This window comes from Acipenser ruthenus, chromosome 1, assembly GCF_902713425.1.
Source record: "Acipenser ruthenus chromosome 1, fAciRut3.2 maternal haplotype, whole genome shotgun sequence".
Classification (NCBI taxonomy): Eukaryota; Metazoa; Chordata; class Actinopteri; order Acipenseriformes; family Acipenseridae; genus Acipenser; species Acipenser ruthenus.
This window is the reverse complement of record NC_081189.1, coordinates 92,513,057-92,536,918: the sequence shown is the minus strand read 5'-3', so window position 1 is coordinate 92,536,918 and position 23,862 is coordinate 92,513,057. Positions and strand designations below refer to the sequence as shown.

Sequence of the window (23,862 nt, the reverse complement as noted above, 5' to 3'; positions counted from 1 at the left end):
GGGGTCCGCCGTCTCCGCCTGCTGTTCCTGGGGGTCCGCCGTCTCCGCCTGCTGTTCCTGGGGGTCCGCCGTCTCCGCCTGCTGTTCCTGGGGGTCCGCCGTCTTCGCCTGCTGTTCCTGGGGGTCCGCCGTCTCCGCCTGCTGTTCCTGGGGGTCCGCCGTCTCCGCCTGCTGTTCCTGGGGGTCCGCCGTCTTCGCCTGCTGTTCCTGGGGGTCCGCCGTCTCCGCCTGCTGTTCCTGGGGGTCCGCCGTCTTCGCCTGCTGTTCCTGGGGGTCCGCCGTCTCCGCCTGCTGTTCCTGGGGGTCCGCCGTCTTCGCCTGCTGTTCCTGGGGGTCCGCCGTCTCCGCCTGCTGTTCCTGGGGGTCCGCCGTCTTCGCCTGCTGTTCCTGGGGGCTCCCCGTCTCCGCCTGCTGTTCCTGAGGGGCCGCTGTTCCCGCCTTCACTACCAGAGGGAGACGAGCTGCTGTTCCCGCCTTCGCCACCAGAGGCAGACGAGCTGCCGTTCCCGCCTCCGCCTCCTGCTGGAGGATCCAGGTTCCCTGCCAGCGTTCGCATGCTTGGAAGGTCCGGGGCCCTCACTATTGAAAAAAGCTTGGGGGAGCCGACATCAACCCCGCCCACCACCGCCCGCTGAAATAGCCCACCCAAGGGACATAAGGGGACTCTTGGGGGGAGTTTGGCCGATTGCGGCCTGCGTACTTTGTACGTGGGGGGAGGTGTGTGGCAGAGCAGGGCTCTGCCCTTGGAAATACTGGCAGGGATGGAGTTAAATTCTCCACCCTGCCCAGGTTGATTGCATCAGGTGGGAGCAATCTCCAAAGGTTTTCCTGCCTGTCGTCAACATGAGCCAATTGTTGCCGTAGCAGGAAGTGTACCACAGCAGCCATCCGGCCAATGACAGGTCTTTGAAGGTGTATGTTTTTATGCAGCTCTTAGGGGCCGATGTAAGGATACTTGCAAAGTGATTTGCGGCTGCAAAACACCCATATTGTCATGGGAGGTTCAAAGTTTTTGGAGGGTCAGCAGTTGCCCAAGTGCAAGGCAAAATCCTGACATCTCATTATAATGTTTGCACCCGTTTAGTATTCCAGATACCTGCCCAATTCCATGCTCTTTTCTTCATTTGAACAGATTTAATATCATTTAAATGGATTAATGATGGCAAAGTGCTAATTTGATAGTGGGTGCAAAATGCCAGGTGAAAACCATACGCTGCATTTTTAGTGACGGCTAAAGTCCCACTTTCCACCAGCTAAGCACGGTTTTTGGCAATAATATGGGTGTTTTGCAGCCGCAAATCACTTTTCACGTATCCTTACATTGGCCCCATACTGTATTATCAGAAATTATCTACCAGCTTTGTTACCACAGATGTGTTTCTAGCACCCTCTAGTGTAAGCAATATGAAACGGCAGCAAAATTGTACAATAAATTGGAGTTGGTTTAGTACTTACTGGAGTGCAGATAATTGCGGATGCAAAATTCAAATTGCATTGTTTTGCACTGCACGCTATGTAAGCTTAAGAGCAATGCAAATTACTCAACACGCACAAGTAATGATCCGCATTTATGATAATGGGGGTGTGAATGAGCGCGTCAGTCTATTTAGAGGCTGCATTTGCATAGTAGTACAGAGAGCAGTAGTCGCTGTATTACATTTGGGAGCATGAAAATATAAACTATATATATATATATATATATATATATATATATATATATATATATATATATATATATATAATGTCAGAGGAAAAGAAAAGTTTTCTGAGAAGGAGCTGAGAGCCCTTATGGCTGAGGTCACTCCGCATGAAACTGAGTTGTTTGGAAAAGCCTCAGCCAACATCAGTTATGCTAGTATCTTTACGAAATGATATATATTGGCCTGACCTTTTCAGCATGACATCCAGAAATTTGCCTAGCACTCTGGAAAAGGTGGATTGGGCTATACCTCCAGACATTACAACTTTGGTCAGAGGCGGTAGTCAGAGGTGTAGTGCTATATTTAGAAGTGAGGAGTCACTATTAATCTGTCCTCACCTTCACCTCTCTTACACATTATTCACACATGTTGTTCCAGACCAGAGGCACACTATATTCAAACATTTTCATTAATTATCTCTCAAAGGTTTCTTAGGTTATTGTATTATTTGCTTATTTGTATGAGTTATACACATGTATATCTATCTCCATATATTAATTGCAGCAAAACAGTTAAATATTCTACATGTGAAGTACTCTTTGTCCAAGAAGTGCGAGGGGTCGACGCTCCCTGCCAACAACACAGCACAACCGCTGGCTGTAGTGCAGAGAACACAGCACTTTCACATGTGCAGGGATAGCGGTCCCTAGATTGACACGGGGGTCTAGCTCATCCCTCAATTCAGCTATTAGGTCTAGGATGACCTGCGGAGTGAGATGATAACGCTTGAGCACCACATCCTCCGGCATCCCAAACAAAGTGACCCTGGGATTGAATATGCAGGGTCTTGCCCTACTCCTCTGAACGTGTTCCTGCCTCTCCTCAACAAGAGCCAAGTGTCGCCGCATGAGGAAGTGTACCATAGCAGCCACCCTGAAGCCAATGACAGGTCTCTGAAGGTGTGTGCTTTTATACAGCTCTTATTTATGTGGTTCTACAGTGGTTTGCATCTTGTAAGAAGAGGTGTAAAGTTTTTGGAGGGCCAGCAATTGCCTAAGTTCAAGGCGAAATCTTTACATCACATTAGAATGTTTGCCGCATTATGTGGTTTTGCACCCGCAAATCACTTTGCGTGTATTGTTACATCTACCCCACTGTAGTCTATTTCTATAATATATGAACACCTATAAATGTAGTGGTATGTAAATGCTATCAATTCACTAGGAGTGCTGAACTTCATTGTAGTTTCCAGGAGGGATTGCAAAAAGTGATGAGCAAGTGTCCCATCTGATCACACAGCATTGGTTGTAAATATATCATACTAGCTGAAGTACCCGGGGGAAATTCAATAATTCAATATTTCATGCATGACAAATTGGGGAACGGTAGCCTTATGTTTTCCTATAAAATTACCGATCTTAGGTGTCACACAATGCGCTCGGACCCCTTTCCCTTTTTTAACTTTATTTTTTGGGGGTTTTTGCCATTTTTAATTTTTTTTTAAAAATGTTGTTATTTTTATTTATTTATTTGGTTTTGTGGGTTTCTTTCATTTGAGATACATGGCTACTGTAGTGATCCAGCAATGGGGTTACTAAATAAAGTATCCCGGGGGTCAAAATTTTGGATCCAAACATAGCCCTCGACCTTCCCCTGGATGAAAGAGGAGGCCATGCAAAGATTGGTTGCACTGGCTCCTGTGGGGTCCGAATGCATAAAGGAACAGACAGACAGACAAACTTTATTCTTTATATATTAAGATTTAGGGTTGCACCTTTGGGACAGCTTGGTCATTAAAATATTTTGAATATATTTGAAAAAATAACAATGAACAATGTGGTATGAGTGAGTCATAAATAATGCATTGCTAGAAAAATGGATAATACTTGGGCTATTGCACTTGTGGAAAGGCTTGCTCATCCAGAGACACCAAGCAATTTAGCAAGCAGGCAACGCATGGGTGACCTAAATCTTATTTGTATGATTTATTTGACCATCCCATTGCATATTGAAGACAGTCCGATCTGAACGGCCTTGTAGAGCACTGCATAGGTGAGCAAGATGAAAGTAAATGCCAATATTGCTAAATTTGAGGTGGGACCTCCAACCTGAGTGCTCAAGGCCCTTTCTCATGATGAATGCCATTCTGTGTGACCATTCCAATAGCTGCTAAAATATAGGAATAGTGGAAGATTTGTGAAATGTAAGCAAGGGAAAATGCACCCTGTAAAACACCAGGTGTAGAGAATACAACAAGGGGTGTCATGTTTTCACAATTCTGTATTCTTTCATGGTCCCACATCTACTCATTTTAGTGCCTTTGCTGTAGATTTCTTTGCAAAGTTGCTGAAGGTTTCCTGGAGATGTTGCTACACTGATGTAGTCTACAACATTACACAAGTCTGTGGAATGCAACTAGAGCTGAACAGCAGCACTTTAACAAACTTAAATACTGTCTACATACATTGAACCCCCCCCCCCCCCCCCCCCCGCCTCTTCCAATATTGTGCCTTTAGATTAATATTTCTGCAACATTCTGACAGGCTTAGATTTTCATGCCCTTCTTTAAACATATATATTAACTACACATTAAGAACCTCAGGTGTATTTAAACTTCTTGGGTATTTATGGATTTTTGTCATTAATTCCCGCATAGGTGTCGCATTATTTTACATCATAGGCCTAACAATCTTGAGGGGGCAGTTAACAGGATTATATGATTATAAATTAATGTGATTGTCTAAAATAACCTGCCTAACCTGCCAAACCGTGCAATACAGTAAGACTGGATACATTTTTTTGTATATATATATATCTGTCTCCACAACAGAAACTGGAAAGTTGTTGCTATCCGATGGTAAAACTTTGCGCTCTCCGTTCACAAACGCTTACATCACACACTTGTCCTGTTATTTCCTTGCTCTCGTCTAGTCGTACCGCCCTCTTTCTTTGTATATACAAGCGGTGGCGGTTACCAGGGAGAAGTACAATCACTGCACCAAATACAAAGAACTTCCAACCTAGCTTGACATATGGACGATCCTTTAAACCCATGAACGTGCACGATTACCTCAGGCCCAAGACTGTCTGGCCAATCCTGACTAAAGGGGGCGGTATTTTCACCAACAAGTTAGATAGAGAGCGAGAGGGAGAATTGAAGAGCTGCGGTGCTGCTGCAGAGTATAACCTACCTACACAGTTCAATGGTGAGTAATGAGGCTATATTTTAATGACAGGGGGCACTTGTTGTAAAGTTTTAGTTAAGACTTTGACATGTACTCTTGTAGACTTTATTTAACACTCCTACTTTGCCAAAAGTCTATTTTCTGGGGCTGTATTTGATGTTGCCCGCTACCTATAGGCCCCGCCTAGGCAGCATCCTTAGCTCCTTTAGAAAAACGCATTTTTTGTGGTAGTAATAAATACAAATTAATAACACTTTGTTTCGATTTATCGCCACAGAACAATAAGATATATGTTATGTAATAAACGACTTTATTTTTCAAACGAGTCGACACAAAATTTGTTCGCCGTTTGGTACGGCCGGTAAGTCGAAATGTTTCAATTTGATAATCTAAAATAGTCATATTGTGAGCAGGGCCAAGGAAGCAATTTATTTTGCATTTAGTTACAAAAATACAATTAAAAAGCTGCCTTTTGAATGTTACACCAAACACTTAATTTATATTTGATTTAACAGTACCTACTGTATATTCATATGAAACCGTCTTTAATTTTGAAGTCTTCTCAGTTGTTTTAATACTATATGTTCTTATTGTGTCCCACAGTAGGGGTTGTACATGGCACTTGATAGATCTGTAATACGCCAGGAAGGAAAAAAAAAACCCAGAATATATTTAATACAAATATTATTTAAAACCATCTGGAGAAACTAAGTAACCATCATTGAAATAGAAGCTATATGTTCGTGTAGAACTACTGTATTTTATTTGTATGTGTATACTGTTAGTATCAGCTTTACAACAATCTGTATGGAAGAGATTTCTTAGCACACTGCTTTCAAGGCTAATAAGAAAAAATAACAATATTTCACAAAACCCATGCACTTATTCCAGTCAAAACAAACAACTATAGAAACTATATTAGGCATGTTTATAGACCATTGCCAATTACAGGTTCTGAATATGCATCCTGTGATTGTAGGATGGTATAAAAAGGCAGTGTAGAGCTCCTATTTTGAACTGTAGAGAACATTTAAATTAGAAGTCCAAGGAATACAAATAACTTGTTGACCCAGTGTTGCAAACTATTTTATTGGATACATCAAGCCATATTTAACATATTTAAAGCAGGCTGGTGCATTTAATAATTAATAAAATATACATATTCCTTCAAGACTGAACCTACTACATTGGGTAAATAGAGGTAACCTATATATAAATGTCAGCATGGAATAAATACATGCAAGTAGCATTGTGGTCTACTTTTTTATGTTGCACTTTTGACAAACTTTGACAAAACAAATAAACCGATTTATTGACAGTCATGCACATTTGAGGGATACAAGTTGCATTGCAGTTTGAGCCATTCCAGATTCCACTTTGAGCTACAGTTTAAATTTGACACTCAATTTAGCTAAAAATAAAAAATAAAAAGCTAAGTGAATAATTAGGCTCACCGTGCAATACTGTTGTATTGTACTGCACTTTGATTTAAAAATGGATGGCTCTAAATAGCGACACCCTAAAACTTGTAAACCTGATAAAGACTCTGTTTTAATTGTATTTAATGCTGTTAATATATATTTTTTGTTAGTGCATAATAAATGAGTGTATTATGAAGCGAGATTAAACAGGAGGTGCTTTGTTCACAAAAAAGCTTTGCATTTGAAACATATCCACAGACAATGGGTCTTCATCACCATCAATTATAATACTGCTTGACATTTTATTTTAAATTCACACCTAATGTCCCAGAGATCAGTTACACATACTGCTCCTGAAGTAGTTTTTACTGCTGTCAGTAACAATTATTGGTAAAGGGGAAGCACTTGTGTACCTTGTATCACCAGACTGCATGTCTTTTATTTAAAATATTATTTCAAACACTGCTGGAGCACCAGTAACATGATGTCAATATTTTGTTCTCAGAATTTTTTTAAATTATTATTTTTTTTTTGGACAAAGAGTAGCTAATAGAAGATTATTGATAAACTTATTAAAGAAGTAAGGAAGTCGAAATAAAAAAAAAATAATAATAATCTCGCGTTCAGTGGTTAACCTGTATTTGAATAATGCAATTTTCTAATGGGATTTTTAGATGTTGCAAGCCAGGAAATGTTCTAAGGTACAGTAGATGGGAAATGCTTCACTGATTTCATGATGTTTGTATTATTGTGTTTGTAGCACAAGCATGCAGATCAGTCTTCTAGAGCACCATGGATAAATACACACAGGTGAACAAAATAGGAGAAGGATCTTTTGGAAAAGCTATTCTGGTCAAGTCAAAGCAAGATGGCAAGCAATATGTTATCAAAGAGATCAACATCTCGAGGGTAAGCTAGCACTAATGCATTATCTGGTAACATTAACTGCTCTGAAAGGAACATAAATTACTGCAAGCTGTGTAATAATTGTTACATGTGTTTTGTTTTGAACAGCACTATCAGTCTTCTGAAAAATAAGTCATGTTTTTACAATTAAAAGTAATAGGGCCTGCTACATAAGCTGCCTGCAGTGTATATGGTACTAAAATCTGACTCTGTTATTGGTGTTCAGACTAGGGGGTGGGGGGGACATGTCATGGAAACTGTTGAGGTAAAGCAATGGGGAGGCTAGGCTTATTTGGCAGTGAACCCCATAGCTTCATGATACAAAAGTCAACTAAATGATTGCAAGCTGTTTTGAAGAACACCTGCTTTAATTAAGGGCTGTCAAAATAATAAAATATGATGCAGTAGACAATATTGAACAGCAGTCCTGTCTTTGGTATGGTGCACAGAGCTTTAAATTAGTTGAGTGTTTATACAGACACATGGCAAAATACAGAGGACCCCATCCTTTTTGAATCCCAAAAATATTTTCGATGCACAGCATAACATTTAATGCAGAAAAGAACACAAGTCAGCTTTTGTTGTTTTCGTTGTTACAGACTCAACTGATTTAACAGTCTACAAGGTTTTTTTTGGTTTAAAAAAACAAACAAAAACCAGGACTGCTTCATGGTCAACAGGAATGGTAGTACAGCTTAATTGGTGTTTGATGTTGCATTTTGTTGCGTTTCAAGATGTCCAATAAAGAGAGGGAGGAATCGAGGAGAGAAGTGGCAGTTCTGGCAAACATGATGCATCCTAATATCGTTCAGTACAAGGAATCATTTGAAGGTAAAAAAAAAAAAAAAAAAAAAAAAAAAGTCATTGAATGCGTATTGAAAGTTGTGGGTTTTTGGGAGAGAGTGGGAGCTTTAAAGAGTAAGTAGCGGGGTTCCGAAAAATATAGCATTATCAGTGCACTAGAGTGGCCATTTTGAACAGGCTTTAAAGTTATAATTGTAAAAAGTTATCAGGATGTTAACAATGAAAATATCAATTACAGGTGCTACAGATGTTTAAATAACACACATGTAACTTCTCTTTTCATTGTTAACATCCTGACAATTAAAAAAAAAATACACATTCTTGCATACCCTTGGTTATTCCCATCAGCAATTACTTCACAAATATCAAACTAGTGAACACTTGTGTTTAGTGTTCAAACTGAATGTGGTAGAGAGTTCAGATTCAAAACAAGAGGTAGCCAACTCTGAATCTGGAATGTCTTTCCATTCCAGGTTTAATAGTTGTAATTTCTATAGAAAGATGTTATTGAAATGGTGGAAGATATTACAGGATGGCAAACCTCGACTAGCATTAACATGAGTTTCTAAAGAGTCTTTGGTTGTCTTATTTGAAAGTCTATTAAAGATTGATGGCATTTACAGTTTACACTCTAAATAGCATCTATCTTGATTGTAAACATGAAAGAAGCTAGCCATACTGTTTGGCTGTAACAGAGATCATTGTTTTATACAGGGTGTATGTCATTGATTGCCTAAAAATGTGTTTTGTTTTGCTTTTTATGTTGCCCCCCCCCCAAAAAAAAATTTGAACAGAAAGTGGCTGCCTGTATATAGCCATGGATTATTGTGAAGGAGGAGATCTCTTCAAAAGAATAAACATTCAAAAAGGTGTTTTATTTTCTGAAGACCAGGTAAAATTTGCATTTGACACAATTTGTATTTGACACAACAGGCAAATGTATGTGTTTTTTTCCTGTAAATTATATAATAAATGTTTTTACAAAGCTTATAAAATCCTTTTATAATCAGATCTACATGTAATGTATTTGTTTTAGTATTGTTTACTGCAGTTGGAAAAAAAAAAATAACTGTCTTTTTTTTTATATCTGTTTGCTTGACAGATTATGAATTGGTTTGTACAACTTTGTCTGGCCTTGAAACATGTGCATGACCGAAAAATTCTTCACAGAGACATAAAATCACAAGTATGTAAATCTACTCAGTGCCATAGTATTGGTTCTGATAAAAATATAATTCAAGAAAGAGAGACAAAGCTGTTGCTCATCTTGTTTTTAAACCAACAAATGTGTTCTGTTTTTTATGATGTCTACACAGGAGGTATATACATTATTATTTGCATGTCAAAGAAGTGTACTGCATTTCCACACTAAGTCAATATTGAAGCTACATCTGTGCCCTCTGCTTTATTTCCTTGTGACATTATTAAAGATAAACAGAACCGATTCCATTGAGTGCTGTTCATGCCTAGTTAATCGTACTGTTATAAAAACAGAACCGAGCTGTGTTTACTTGGTTTGTAAGTTTTTATTTATTTTTATTTCTTTCACAAATGATGGTGTAAAGTTATGCCTTTTATAAAGACATGATAAATCTGGCCCACAATGTGTTAAATGCATTTTTACCAATATTCAATTATTAGTTCTCATTTTGAAACAATAGGTTTTTGTTTTTTGTAATTCTTATTTTAGAATATCTTTTTGACCAAAGATGGGACTATACAGTTGGGAGATTTTGGGATTGCAAGAGTTCTAAATAGGTAAGACATTTCTCAACTTGTTATTTAAACATACCATAAATACTGAAAGTAATTGAACAGGGTCCTTCACATGCAGAAAAATCAATCAAATTAATTCAATATTTCAGGGCCCCTGGCCTATAATAGTAACGCTCAAATCTGATCCAGGAGGATATTCAGATGAAAATTTGTTGTGATTAGTTTCATAATGACGTTTCAGATTGCTCGCTCGCCTTGTACAGACAAAGTGTGCGTCACCCAGCATTTCACTGGGAGCCGCGGTTTGGCCACCTCCTGATTATACATGTTAATAACATGAATATTTCTTTCAATAAATAATTCTTTTTTTTTTTTTTTCTTTCAGCACTGTGGAATTGGCACGCACCTGTATTGGTACACCGTATTATTTATCACCTGAAATCTGTGAAAACAAGCCTTACAATAACAAAAGGTACTATGCATTGTATTTCTGTTTTTTTTTTTTTGCTTGCTTTCAAGGGTGTACAGATATATAGTATATAAAATGATAGTCAATATTTAATATATATTATTCATAACAATAATACTTTCATAATGTAATGAGAGGATGCACTGTTTTTCACATGGTATTCTTTAATACAATCACAGGTCTCTTCTGTTCTCAACATTTACAAATGGGCTTTCTTTTTTAATTTCAATTCAATTAATCGTCTTCTAGCAGTAATGATCCTGCTGTTCGGCAGAGAGGAAATGGCACAATCCTGAATGACATTATACATCTTTGCCTGTTTGTCAGTCTGTGTAATTTGTCTGTCTAAAAAAAAAAAAGAACACACACATAAATCCTTGCTATGTAGGATGATGTAATGTTTCTAATCCCCATGATAGCCTATCTAGTAGCAAAGTGGGGCTGCACTTGGCTTGATTAGGAGCAATCATCTGTAAGGCCAACTTGTTTAAAGGGCTAATAACCAAGTGTGGCAAAGTGGCTGATTGTGTACAGGTGCAGGAGTGATGCAATGCGCAATGAACAAACAGAGAATTGTAATCCACTTGGAAACAGGTTTTTATTAATGATAATCCTGGTCTGGAGACCAAACAATAACTCCAGGCAATACACAACAATGTGTAATGCACTGGAAGTAAATAAACGGTTTACAGTCCCAAATAATAAACACACATATCTTTCCCACAATATACAAAACATGGTCACCAGTCCTGGGTGCGTGCTGTAGTGCTCATGGTGGGTGATCCAAGTTTATTCGTGACAAAAGTGAAGTGCTGTTCTGGGTTTTGTGCTGGCCCTTGGCAACAGCTCTGGAACATGATAGCCGTCTAATAATTACAAACAAACAAACAAACAATTATAGAAAAACAAAACATTCACAGTATTTTTCTCACTGGGTCTCTCACAGGTCCTAACAGTTTAAAAATTCAAACCAAACGAAGGAACCGATTGCAATTCTCCTCCCCCTTTTATGCCGTCACACATGACCCCTTGGTAAACGAGTGCAACCGCCTCTCCAATCTGCGGCTGCCACATCGTTTCCTTTCTGGGTCAATGCGTTCTTGCAATGGAGTCTCGCTTTCATCCAGACTGGCCGACTTCCCGACCCTGTCAGACCAGCCCGTCCAAAGAACTCTGTTCTCACTGCTTTGTGCCCTCACAGGTTGGAAGGGAGATTTACAATCAAGAATCATTGTATTTCTGTCACACCAAGGCTTCAAAAATAATTGTCTTACTTAAAGATCCTGTTACTTAAAAGATGTCTTTTGTTGTATTAGGGTTGTGACAATATTGAAAATCTCTGAAATGATAATTGCGGGATAAAAATTGCAATTATCATAGTGTTTGTTCATTTAGAATCTGCTGGTTTATAAAAATATAAAATACAGTAGTCCCTCGCTAAACCGAGGACAGGTTATCGGGGGATACACAAGTGTCCGGTTAAAAAAAAAAAAAAAAAAAAAAAGCTTACATGTTTATACTGCTCAACTTATTTTAAATGTATTTCCCTTTTTGCTAAAATACCATTTCTGTAATGTGTTCTTTGTACGCATTACATTAAGAATGACTTTACAGTATACAAATATAGTAAATTCAAATGAATACCCAGTGCATTTAACTTTAGCCTATAGGCTACTGTAAATAACCTGCTATTTTCTAATAGTCCACAATAGTTTTTTTGTTGGTGTAACATAGAGTACCTGCATTTTCTCCAAGAATACCGAAATAGGTACTGAACTTGTAGCGTTTCTTTTTTGTTAAGCTGTTTTGAAAGAGTGCTCACTGCTGCTTTCACTCCCCGCCTTTTCTCAGCGAAATCCCACAAAAGCCTCCCAACCACTGGGTCATCATTAGGGCGGAAGTGCGGCTGCTCTAATACACTACAAGACGTACTAATTAAATATTACTGGAACAGATGGAATACTTGGAGTTGTGGAATAATTTAAATAAATAAATAAATAAATAAATAAACACAAACACTAGCATAAAAAATCCAGCTGTCGTTAAAAAATGGTCATAATGAATACAATATCGTACATTTCTGATAACTCGGTAATTATTTTGATAATGTAGTTTTTTTATCGTGACTTATGTTCGATACGATATTGCCGAGTTATCGTAAATTGTACCAACATATATATATATATAAAAATGTGTGTGTGTGTATATATATAATTTTTTTTTAAAATTTACTTTAAGATGTAATACAGTATGTAACCCTGATTTGTGACTCCAGGTTTATCTGTTCTTTTTTCACTAGTGATATATGGGCTTTGGGTTGTGTTCTGTATGAAATGTGCACACTAAAGCATGCAGTAAGTATTTTTGTGTTTATACTAATGTTTATGAAGTCTGTGTTGTGTTTATCTCTCTAAAATAAGCCATTCATTTCCTCTACAGTTTAAGATTTTTATATATTTTGTTCTCCCATTTCCAGTCATATTCTGCTTGTACTTGGTTTTACATACGTGTGATATTTATGCACATTGCGATCTCTTGTCTCCTATCACCACCACCTGTACATTAGATTGTCTTTGTACCAAACAATACTGGTGTCTAGATTTGAATTAAGCAGTTTCTGAAATGTATTTGTTTATTCCACTTTCAGTTTGAAGCTGGAAACATGAAAAACTTGGTGCTTAAGATAATCCGTGGCTCATACCCGCCTGTGTCTTTGCACTATTCTTATGACTTGCGCTACCTGATAGCACAGCTGTTTAAAAGAAATCCCAGGGATAGACCTTCTGTAAACTCCATATTGGAGAAGCCATTTGTATCCCGGCGAATTGAAAAATTCCTTTCACCCCAGGTCAGTGGTCACTAAACTCTATCTGCTGGTTTTGTAGACTTCCTTGACTATCTGTTACTTTAGTTAACATTGTTCACGATTGGTGTTAATCAGGGTCGGTGAAAGTACGTGTGTTTGTTTTTCTTAATGATGTTGAACCTTTTTTTTTTTTTTTTTTTTTGCAATGTTGGACTTTGTTATACATACAATTATATACAAGTAATAGTATGTTGTGTAATCCATTACATTCCTTAAGCAGGGCTACGCTATACATGACACTTTTATAGTATTCATATTCATTATCTTTTAAGTCTACAACTGCAAAGATCTGTACTACATTGTAGTTTTAATTTCCTTAAATGTTGATGGCATAAATCATTTTGACATTCCTGCATTAGCCAGTAGCATTAATCTGCTTCATGCAGCAAAGACTTCTTCAGAGCAATGTGGAGACTGAAGGCACCTTACCTTCAGTGTTTTAGTCCACTGCTAATACTGCTTAATGCAGCAGAGTTGTTTTCCAATATGTGACTGTGACAGGGTGGCTGGGCGGTGACGTCACGGCAGAAGCAGGAAGGGAAACTGACACCAGGGAGTACTGCAGTTAAAGGCGCTTGCGCCGTTTTATTTTTAAATAACAAAAAAAAATCAGAAGTTTAGACAAAAAGAAGCTTGCTCAAAGAGCGAAAATCAAAAGGTTAAACCGAACAAAATCACGAACACAAACAACACGATCATGCTGGGCAAGAGCCTTCACTGATCCTTTAAGGTTTTGTTTTAGTTTTGTTTTCACTCTCCGTCTCTGCTCGCTCTCTCCTCTCTAACACCCACCCCGAGCTGGAGAGCTGCAGGCTTTTTATGCAGGTGACCATTTTCCGATTAGCAACAAGTTGAATCACCTAATTAATTCGGGAGATGGCCACCTTCTGCACGAGCTTTCCTTATTATTCCTGGCAGAGGACGAGTACCCACTCTCGCCTCTGCCAGAAAACATTTTAAATAAAACAATAACAAAACCTGCGGTGCCTCACCGTCACCAGAAATAAATACATAAATAAAGTCAAACAAAACAAATACAAAACACACTGCACAGGGGCGGAGGGGGAGACCCCGATCTAAAAATAAATAAATAAATACGTACAGGGCTCTCTACCACCCTGCTACAGTGACTAACTTTTATTATTATTATTATTTATTTCTTAGCAGACGCCCTTATCCAGGGCGACTTACAATTGCTCAAGGGTACAGCAGCAGTATCCCCCACCTGGGATTGATACCACGACCCTCCGGTCAAGAGTCCAGAGCCCTAACCACTACTCCACACTGCTGCCCTATACTTACCTTACTTGGCTTTAAGTATTATATTGCAAAGATTTCCCAGATAAGCTTGTGCAACACCAGAAATATTGTTTTCTTGGTTTTATTTAGCTGCTTCATTTCAAACTCTGACGGCATATTGATTACCAGTACCTTACAATTTTTTAAAAGGGATTTAAAATGTATTTTATTTGAAAGTATTTCTCCAAAAGATAGAGACAAAAATATTTTAAACATTGACCTCAAAAATCAGCATCTTAAACGTGCAATACAATATTATACTAGTCTACAAGTAGTTGCCCCCTGAACCAAAACAAGATGCTGCAGTATTACACAATTTTGAAGAATGTACAAAGTTTAAAGCAGTGGTGGCCAATACTTACAGTATGTATTACAAGAGATTTCTGGTGGACATACTTTTTTAAAAAAATTAATGAATAAAAATAGTCTAAAATTGAGTAATGCAATTGCTGACTTGCAATCTGCTTCCAGTGTACAGTGAGTGTGTATTGTGAAATACAGTAACCTTCATCTTGTTCAATATACAAAAGAGTAAGAAAATAAATGTCCCACAGTACTGAAACCTGATTTCCACTGAAGTTTTATTATTACTATTTTGTTGAAGCCATGATAGTAATTGGTCAAAGTTAACTTGTGCTCTTGTTCAGGTTATTGCTAGTGTATGAAGAACCGTTTGAGATCCACCAAAATGGATCATGTTGCCTGACAGTATAAAAGCTCAAGAGACTTATTGATCTAATAGTGTAACAAAAGCCATAAGAAGAGTACATCACATCAATAATATATTTGCTGTTTAACTAATACCGAGCAACAGCGCGTTAATGTTCAATGAAGATCAATGTGAAGACAAATCCTGTGGATGTTTAAAAAACTTCCGGATTTCATTTCAGGGCTCAATGGAGAATGTAAATCTTAATTTTTATAGGCTATTAAATCTATATTAAAACAAAAAAAAGCCTTACCCTCTACCTTTTTAAATACATTTTTTAAATGTATTTTCTCTTTCCTCTTTCTTTGTAGCTTATTGCTCAGGAATTTAGCCATACAATTCTTCACAGACAGCCTAAAATGGATGCAGCTCAGGCAACACCAGGTAAGCGGAACAGCTTTAAATAAGACTGTTTAGCAAATGCTCTGTGGGTACACCAGTTTTGTTCTGTTTTATACCCTTATACTAAGATAATTTTGCTGGTAACCTAAATGTACTGATGTTATGAGTCTTGGGCATGGGATGAAACAAATACAAAATGGTTCATTTTACTGTATATTATTATTACTGCTACTATTTTTTTTTTTTTTTTTTTTTTTACCTGTAGCAAAAAGGCCAGCTCAAGGACAAGCATCCACCTCTGTAGCTCCTGCACAGAAAATAACCAAACCAGCTGCCAAATATGGAGTGCCTTTAACTGTAAACAAGTCTGGGGATGTTGCTAAAAAACCAGCTGATAGGAAGCCCTTAATAAAATGCAAACAGGTGAGAAAACAGAAATCTTGTTTGGGGTGATGGGGTAAAGCAGAAGACAGCAATACAAGGCAGTTTAGGATTGGTTATAAAGCAAAGCACAGCACAGCACTGGTATCTTTGGCGTTTGTTTTTTTTTTTTTTCTCCCTCCCCCAATTACTATAGGTATGAATTGTGGTGTTTTTTTTTTTTTTTTTTTTTTTTTTTTTTTTAAAGCTGGTTTTATGAAACAGTTCAACATTACAAGTACAAGATTGGGTATATAAATGAGTAATAAGAACTATTGTACAAGGAAGTTGAAATAAGAGAAATAAGCTTCTTCATTTTTATTATTAACTTTTTTTTCCACCCCCCTAGCGACTGGGACATTTGCACGAAAGACCTATATTTACACACTGGTGTCGCCCATAACAAACTTTTTCTTAACTAAACTCTATCACCAGTAACTTCTCTGGATGCTGTCTTCAGACTTGTTTCGTTAACCTCTGCTGTCTTTAAAGTGATGTTGGATCCAGGTTTTATGAAAGCAGCCATTCAGTGTTTGAGTGATTCGAAAATAACAACTAAAAAAATCTATAAAACCAACATTGCTGTAATTTCCGTCACCTTTACAACCTAATGTCCAGTTTCATATCTTGTCCAGGCCCAACCAGCACCAGTGAAGAGAGTGAGTCGTGCAGAAGAGAGGAAAAAGTATGAGGTATAATGACAGACAATCTGCATCAAGACCCCCTTTAACACATGTGAAATCCTGCAAACCTTTCTTCCTTGATTTCTCTCCTTCAGCTCCCTCCAACTCTCCGTTCTCCTTATACTGCCATTGGAGTTCAATTCTGCATCCTTATAATGTCATGTTGCTTTAATCTCTCAATGCTTACCAGTTGATGTTTCCTGTTCTTGTTTTGTTTGTTTTTTGCCCACAGGAAGTTGTCAGAAAGAAAAGACAGGAGTTAATGGAAAAAGACAGAAAACAGAGAGAGCAGGTGAGTTAAACATTGAAATAGAATGTGTTACAAGGGTGCGCAGAACTGCATGGTAAACTGCCTAATGAATGTGGTCTTAATTCTCATCAGACATTACTTTCAAAGCAGTTTCCTTGCCCACAATATATTTCCCAAGACACTTATGATTTTTTTTTGCTTGACTTGTGTGGAACTCATTTTATTCAGCCACCAAGCTATAAGTCTCACACACTGTGGGCTCCTATAATAACTGCACAGGAAGGGAATTTATAGTTTTGTGGCATTTACCAAACAAAATCTACAAATATGTTCTTAAGGCTATAATACCCATACAGTATATTTTGGGAATATGTTATGTGATCCAAGGTCCTACATTTGCACCTTTTAATACGAATTCGAGATTGTTATTTAAACAGGTGGCTGAAGTGTTTTCTAGAGAATTTGACAAAATTGGGGTACTCTTTTTTTTTTTTTTTTTTTTTTTTTCGGTAAGTTTGCAGGCTGTTTCTGTGAGGCTTAAAAAAAAAAAAGGTTTGCATTTCTCAGGGTGATAGTTTCTTGTGAATATCATAAACATGTTTTGTAGATGTACCTGCTGAGGGCTGGCCAAATGAAAAGATTTGAAAGGGAAAAGGTGAGCTATTTTCTTTCTGATATTTATTTATTTATTTACTTATTTATTATTTTTATCCTGTGTATAAATTGTTTTGGCACATCTTTCTTTGCAGTCTAAATTAAATTCCTACTGTCCTAATTTTTTCCTAACAAAGGCACTTGATATTTTGCAGCTGTAGACTACTGGTAAAACAACATGGTATTACCAGCACTGTCTACAGGTGTTCAGTTTTTTCCCATAATCTACTCTTGCAATCAGACAAGTTTCATTCCTCTACTCTGGGCAAGTGAATCTCTATATATAATTTCATTAGTATAATTTGTTTAGTGACAAACCTGGTTTGTTTTATAAAAACAGATTAATCGAATTAACAGAGCCAGAGAGCAAGGATGGCGGCATGTTCTGAGCTCTAGTGGTGGTGGTGGTGTTGCAGGAGGAGGAGGAGGAGGAGGAGGAGGAGGAGGTGGAGGCGGCGGTGGCGGCGCTGCAGATCATAAGGTAGGCAATAAAAATGGCAATAATAAAATAATTCATTGAAATGTAACTTTATTAATGCCAGTATCTGTGTGTGTGTGTTTTTGTAAGGTTATTTTTGTTTCCTTTCCTGACATACAAAATATATTTATACAATTTACTTTTTAATCTGAATGGACATTTACAGAAGACTGCTTATGACATTGCTGATAAAAGTAATAAGTCAGTTTGGTTTTTTTCTCAGTTTTACACCTATAAAAGTCAGTTTGTAATATTTCATAAGAATTATTTAAATATAATTTAATGCGGTACTTGGCAGTGATGCTTAATGTTTCAACAAAAGAAAATCAAGAAAATGCATAAAGAACATCTCCAACAACCCACTTCCCACTGAACGTTGTGATACTATAACTGTATATTTCCATCTGCAAGGCTCTATTCTTTGGAGGTGGTGGAGAAATCGCACCTGCCCCACAAGCAAACCAAGGGCAGTACGAGCACTACCATGCTGCACTTGACAAAATACAGCAACACAGGTAAGCAATTGTCATCACTTATGCTGCAGGTTTTATTTCCACATTTTCCATTTGGTCATGTTTTCAACCAGTGGCATCATTGTTATTTATAGGGGCGTGCCACCAGCTGCTGGCCCTGTGTTACCCAATGGTCCTGCAGGACCTCATCAGCTGCCTGATGCAGATGTTGTAAGAAAAGAATTAAAAAGACTGGAACTGGTGTCTAAACATGCAAATGCAAACAGGTTTGTATCTACTGGCAGTGGGGCCTCTAATGAACATTCCTTTTTATTATAAGCCATCATTAGACTACAGGGGTGTGCAATTAAAAAAAAATCTACTTGTACTTCTTAAAGTCTACTTGCCCCCTCACCGACCCACAAAACACATACACATCACTTTTAGGATTTTGCTTTTATTAAAGAATTAACACAATCAATTAGCGATTGAATGTTTTTTGCTTCAGGAAATCAAAAAAATAAAAAATAAGAGCCCATCTAAGTTTTGTGCACAACACAAACAAAAATAATTAAATTCAAGATTCAAACTGTCAGACTTTTAGGTAGGAGATCACTAAATTACACTTGAGACATTTCTGAAGAAAGATTAATTTGAGTACATTTTAACATTCAAACTAGGTAATTGTAGGGTATATTTCATCTTAGAGTGAAAACGTTATTCTCTTAATCTTCAGATTCTCAGCTGTTTAAAGGTATAATATACTTTCAGTGGATATTTGTCCTGATACACAAGCTGAAAGTCATGTTGTCAGTCAGACTTCGAACAGGTAGACTGTTCACCGAAGCGGAAGGGTTAAAGGATTGGTTTCTAAACTACATTACCCAGAAGAACGGAGGTGACGCTTTGTTTTTAATACGTTTTGGTTTCCTATATGACCATTGGAAATAACTTTTGTTTTGTGGGCATTTCAATGGGAGACTGAGGGTTCTCGGTGGAGAGTCGTCAGAATTCGGAGAAGGTCGCAGTTTAGTAAGAGGGCAATGCTATGCAGTAATTTTAAAGTTGTATTAAAATAATTGTCAGTCTATTGCTTTACAAACCTACTGCCAACCACCCGATTAAGTAGCTTTTTAAAAAATAAATGCATTGCTAAGCCGTTTACATATAAAATAGTTAAATATTCTTCCTAGATCTGGTGGTCAAACTTTTACTGGGCTCCTAGACAAAGGCAATGTGATACTCTGTATATATTTTTGCTTTGCGTTTTAGTTACTTATTTACAGTGGCTTTCAAAAGTATTCACACCCCTTGGACTTTTCCACATTTTTATTGTGTTACCACATGGAATCAAAATGGATTTTATTAGGAGTTTTTGCCACTGATCAACACAAAGTCCATAATGTCAAAGTGAAAAATAAAATTTACAAATTGTTCTAAATTAATTACAAATACAAAACAGAAAATAATTGATTGCATAAGTATTCACCCCCTTGAGTCAATATTTGGTAGAGGCACCTTTTGGCAGCAATTACAGCCATGAGTCTATTTGGATAAGTCTCTACCAGCTTTGCACATCTGGACACTGCAATTTTTGCTCATTCTTCTTTGCAAAATTGCTCAAGCTCCATCAAGTTGGATGGGGACCTTTGGTGAACAGCAATTTTCAACTCTTTCCACATTGGATTGAGGTCCCGGCTTTGACTTTGCCACTCCAGGACATTGACCTTTTTGTTTTTAAGCCACTCCAGTATGGCTTTGGCTGTATGTTTGGGGTCATTGTCCTGCTGGAAAATGCATCTTCTCCCAAGTCCCCAGGTCTCTTGCAGACTACAGCAGGTTTTCCTCCAGGATTTCTCTGTACTTTGCTGCATCCATTTTGCCCTCTATCTTCACGAGCTTTCCAGACCCTGACGCAGAAAAGCATCCCCATAGCATGATGCTGCCACCACCATGCTTTACAGTAGGGATGGTGTTTTCAGGATGATGTGCGGTGTTAGGCTTGCGTCAAACATAGCGCTTAGCGTTGAGACCAAAAAGCTCTATTTTGGTCTCATCTGACCATAGAATCTTCTTCCACTTGGTCTCAGAGTCTCCCACATGCCTTCTGGCAAACTCTAGCCGAGATTTGATGTGAGTTTTTTTTTTTCAACAATGGCTTTCTTTTTGCCACTCTCCCATAAAGGCCAGTTTTGTGAAGCACCCGGGCTATTGTTGCCGTATGCACAGTGTCTCCCAGCTCAGCCGTGGAAGACTGTAACTCCTTTAGAGTTGCCATAGGCCTCTTGGTGGCCTCCCTGACTAGTGCCCTTCTCGCCCGGATACTGAGGACGGCCTGTTCTAGACAGATTCACAGTTGTGCCATATTCTCTCCATTTCTTAATAACGGACTTTACTGTGCTCCGGGGGATATTCAGTGCCTTGGAAATGTTCTTATATCCTACCCCTGATTTGGTGCTTTTGAAGAACCTTATTCTGGATTTGCTTTGAATGTTCCTTCGTCTTCATGTAGTTTTTGTTAGGAAATGTACTAACCAACTGTGGGACCTCCCAGAGACAGGTGTATTTAACCTGAAATCATGTGAAACACCTTAATTGCACACAGGTGGACTCCATTCAACTAATTATGTGACTTCTAAAGACAATTGGTTGCACCAGAGCTTATTTAGGTGTGTCATAGCAAAGGGGGTCAATACTTATGCAATCCAATTATTTTCTGTTTTATATTTGTAATTAATTTAGAACAATTTGTATATTTTATTTTTCACTGACATTATGGACTTTTTTGTGTTGATCAGTGGCAAAAACTCCTAATTTAAATCCATTTTGATTCCATGTTGTAGCACAATAAAATGTGGAAAAGTCCAAGCAGGGTGAATACTTTTGAGAGCCACTGTATATATTTTTTTGTATGAAGTACTTCTCTGTAAAACTTGTCCCTCACACAAATCTTGTTGTCCCGGGCGTTGGGGCGATATGAATTGCACACCCCTGGACTATTGACAGTAACTACATTAATAAATCTGTTAATGGTGTTGTCTTTTGTACAGCTGTTTAAATAAAGTACTAAATCTACAATTCCTTGACTTACTGTTTCTAATGGGGAACATGGAAGCTGTACAAGCAGAACAGCAACTGCTTGTATCTAGCAAGTAGATCCTCCTCAATTACGTAATATATATATATATATATATATATATATATATATATATATATAATATATAATATTTCGAATTATTTTATTGGCTTTTTAGTTATTTTGTTGCAACATGAGTTTTAATATCTTTCATAGGTGTCTTGGAACAACTTCATCTTTTAAAGGGCCCTTTCATACCTAGTTCGTTTCTATAAAGATCTGATTTGGAATTCACTTGAAAATGAGCTAAAATGTTTCCATTTTGCTTTGATTTGGTTTTGCACCAGAAAATTTCAAATGAAACGCAGTTGGCATCCAAGTGAATTTGTTTACTTTGCAGGGTCCTTCACCACTGTAGTCGCACCAATTTTTGCAAGTGAACCTGATCATGTGGATATGTGCACGTGACCAAAGTGCTGTCTGGCTATATATATATATATATATATATATATATATATATATATATATATATATATATATATATATATATATATATATATATATATATATATAATATATATAGGAATGTATCAGTTTATTTTCCATATATTGAAATAGGGATAAAATCAGTAAATGGTATTGAAACATCAGTAAAAATCACAGGAAAAAACACTTTACATGTGGAATATGATGCGTAGCAGTTCTGGTTTCTGATTTTAATAATGTCCCTGGCATATATGATGAAGCAGAATCTGTGCAAGTCGAAGCCTAATTTGCCCTGTTAGCTGGTACTTTTGCGGACGTTTGGGCAGTCGCTGTGCTGACGGAAATAGTATCTGCAGAAGGTACGAACATGACGTCAGCACAAAACAAGCCAGGTTTATTTGCTTTGAAATCATAAAAATAAAAGAATTGACAGAACTGGGTGGTGCAAGCCATCGGGAGCCGCGTCAAAATCACACTGGACATTTCCATCAGTGCATTCCATATGTTTATCAACAAAAGCATCACCATTTTCTGTCAAATATTTATGATTTAAGATTGTTAGCGTTAGGCAGCGTTTTAGCTGATGGACAGACAGTACTGTCGCACATTCACCAATACATACCTCTCTGCAATAAACAGTGGCTGTCCAGCACAGCGCTCTGACAAACTCCTTAACAGTCATTCTGCGCTCCTCCTCAATCAAGCCGAGAGCTACGTTTAAGTGAATTCTGGTTCCCTCATTTGTTGCTCATTGTAATGGGGGACGGGGGAGGGTTGGTTGAATTTATTATTTTTGTATCTGAATTTACATAACCAGTGCTTCCTGGAACCTCATTGATGGGAATCCATAATTATATCAATTGGGTTGTTTTTTTGCCTAAAAGAAAAGGCTGTCCTAAACCATATTCCTATGTTCTCCTTTCAGACAAAGAGGACAGATAGCTGCAGAGAGGGCAATGCAGGTGGAAGAGTTCTTGCAGCGGAAAAGAGCGGCTATGTTAAACAAGGCCCGGGCTGAAGGACAACTGGTATGGATTCTTGTATTTTCTAACTAAAAAAATTGTCGTCTTGAATCCTCAGTAATTTTATCTGCAAAAATGTATTTTCAAAACTATTCTCAAAGTTTAGAATCTCAACTTGCATTTAACAGCTTTTCTAAGCTGTATCATTCTTGCAGAAAACACTAAAAAGCACAGAAATTAAAGTATATATGACCTTTCTGCGACTGTTGTTACTGTCTAATAGCAAAGTGTTCTCCTAGATTATCGCAATTGAGGTGAGGTACTTCCCTCTTCAGAAAACCCAATCCTCTAATAATATGCAAACCAAATATTAGAAAAAAATGAAAGGAAGAAAAAATATGTGTTGTGTGAAAGTATCTTGGCTGAGCCAGATACTTGTGTAAAGCCGACACTGGGCATGTCGCCTCACTTGCCTCTTGTTAAATAGGGCAGAAGCAAGAACCCACTGAATATTTGATATTCCATTACCATTTTACTGGGTAGGCTACTGAAAGTATCTGAAAGTATCAGTATCAGTGTCTGAAAGTATCAGTGCTAATGCTTAAATGGTAAATAGTTTACCATTGGTGAACCATACTTGGAAAGTATGATGGAGTGTAAGAAATTCTAATGTACATATTTTGGAACACCTTACCCACAACAAATTTAGCTAGTAATTATTTCCTCAATAAATGCAGGGATAATTGTTATCGAATAAAATCAATTTATATGATCCAGACTAACTGTATATCTGTAAATGACAGATTTCTTCCATCTTTTGAAAAACTGAAGTGTGAACAGTAGTCGGTCTAATATATGCTTAACAAAGCTCATCCAATATGAGTTGTGCAAAACTGTAATTTTTGAAACAGCTATGAGATCCCTGGTTTTTTACTTTTGGATAAATTGCCATGGTTCTAAACTGTGCAGGAAGATGTTCAGTGAAAAAAACAAAAGGCTGTTCTGAAATGTTATAGATGTGAATTAAAGTTGCTGCTACTGTAA

The 23,862-nt window shown here is 37.6% G+C and overlaps 1 protein-coding gene across 7 annotated transcripts in view; it reads left to right on the top strand.

Moving 5' to 3' along the window:
- The first annotated feature begins 4,643 nt into the window (after nucleotides 1–4,643).
- The window catches only part of nek1 (NIMA-related kinase 1), a 60,150-nt gene continuing 40,931 nt past the window's right edge, over nucleotides 4,644–23,862 (top strand). For 3 of the 7 annotated variants that reach the window (XM_059032208.1, XM_059032202.1, XM_059032191.1), the window contains exons 1-18: nucleotides 4,644–4,846; nucleotides 7,007–7,155; nucleotides 7,887–7,983; nucleotides 8,751–8,848; nucleotides 9,059–9,142; nucleotides 9,647–9,714; nucleotides 10,058–10,144; nucleotides 12,441–12,495; nucleotides 12,789–12,989; nucleotides 15,327–15,399; nucleotides 15,623–15,780; nucleotides 16,413–16,469; nucleotides 16,693–16,752; nucleotides 17,318–17,365; nucleotides 17,705–17,845; nucleotides 18,254–18,357; nucleotides 18,450–18,581; nucleotides 22,782–22,884. In XM_059032208.1, the coding sequence (XP_058888191.1) occupies nucleotides 7,039–7,155; nucleotides 7,887–7,983; nucleotides 8,751–8,848; nucleotides 9,059–9,142; nucleotides 9,647–9,714; nucleotides 10,058–10,144; nucleotides 12,441–12,495; nucleotides 12,789–12,989; nucleotides 15,327–15,399; nucleotides 15,623–15,780; nucleotides 16,413–16,469; nucleotides 16,693–16,752; nucleotides 17,318–17,365; nucleotides 17,705–17,845; nucleotides 18,254–18,357; nucleotides 18,450–18,581; nucleotides 22,782–22,884 (1,683 nt within the window). In that variant the 5' untranslated portion in view covers nucleotides 4,644–4,846; nucleotides 7,007–7,038. The remainder of the gene's footprint in view (nucleotides 4,847–7,006; nucleotides 7,156–7,886; nucleotides 7,984–8,750; nucleotides 8,849–9,058; nucleotides 9,143–9,646; nucleotides 9,715–10,057; nucleotides 10,145–12,440; nucleotides 12,496–12,788; nucleotides 12,990–15,326; nucleotides 15,400–15,622; nucleotides 15,781–16,412; nucleotides 16,470–16,692; nucleotides 16,753–17,317; nucleotides 17,366–17,704; nucleotides 17,846–18,253; nucleotides 18,358–18,449; nucleotides 18,582–22,781; nucleotides 22,885–23,862) is intronic. The other 4 variants (XM_059032226.1, XM_059032214.1, XM_059032197.1 and 1 more) reach the window with 4 other exon arrangements.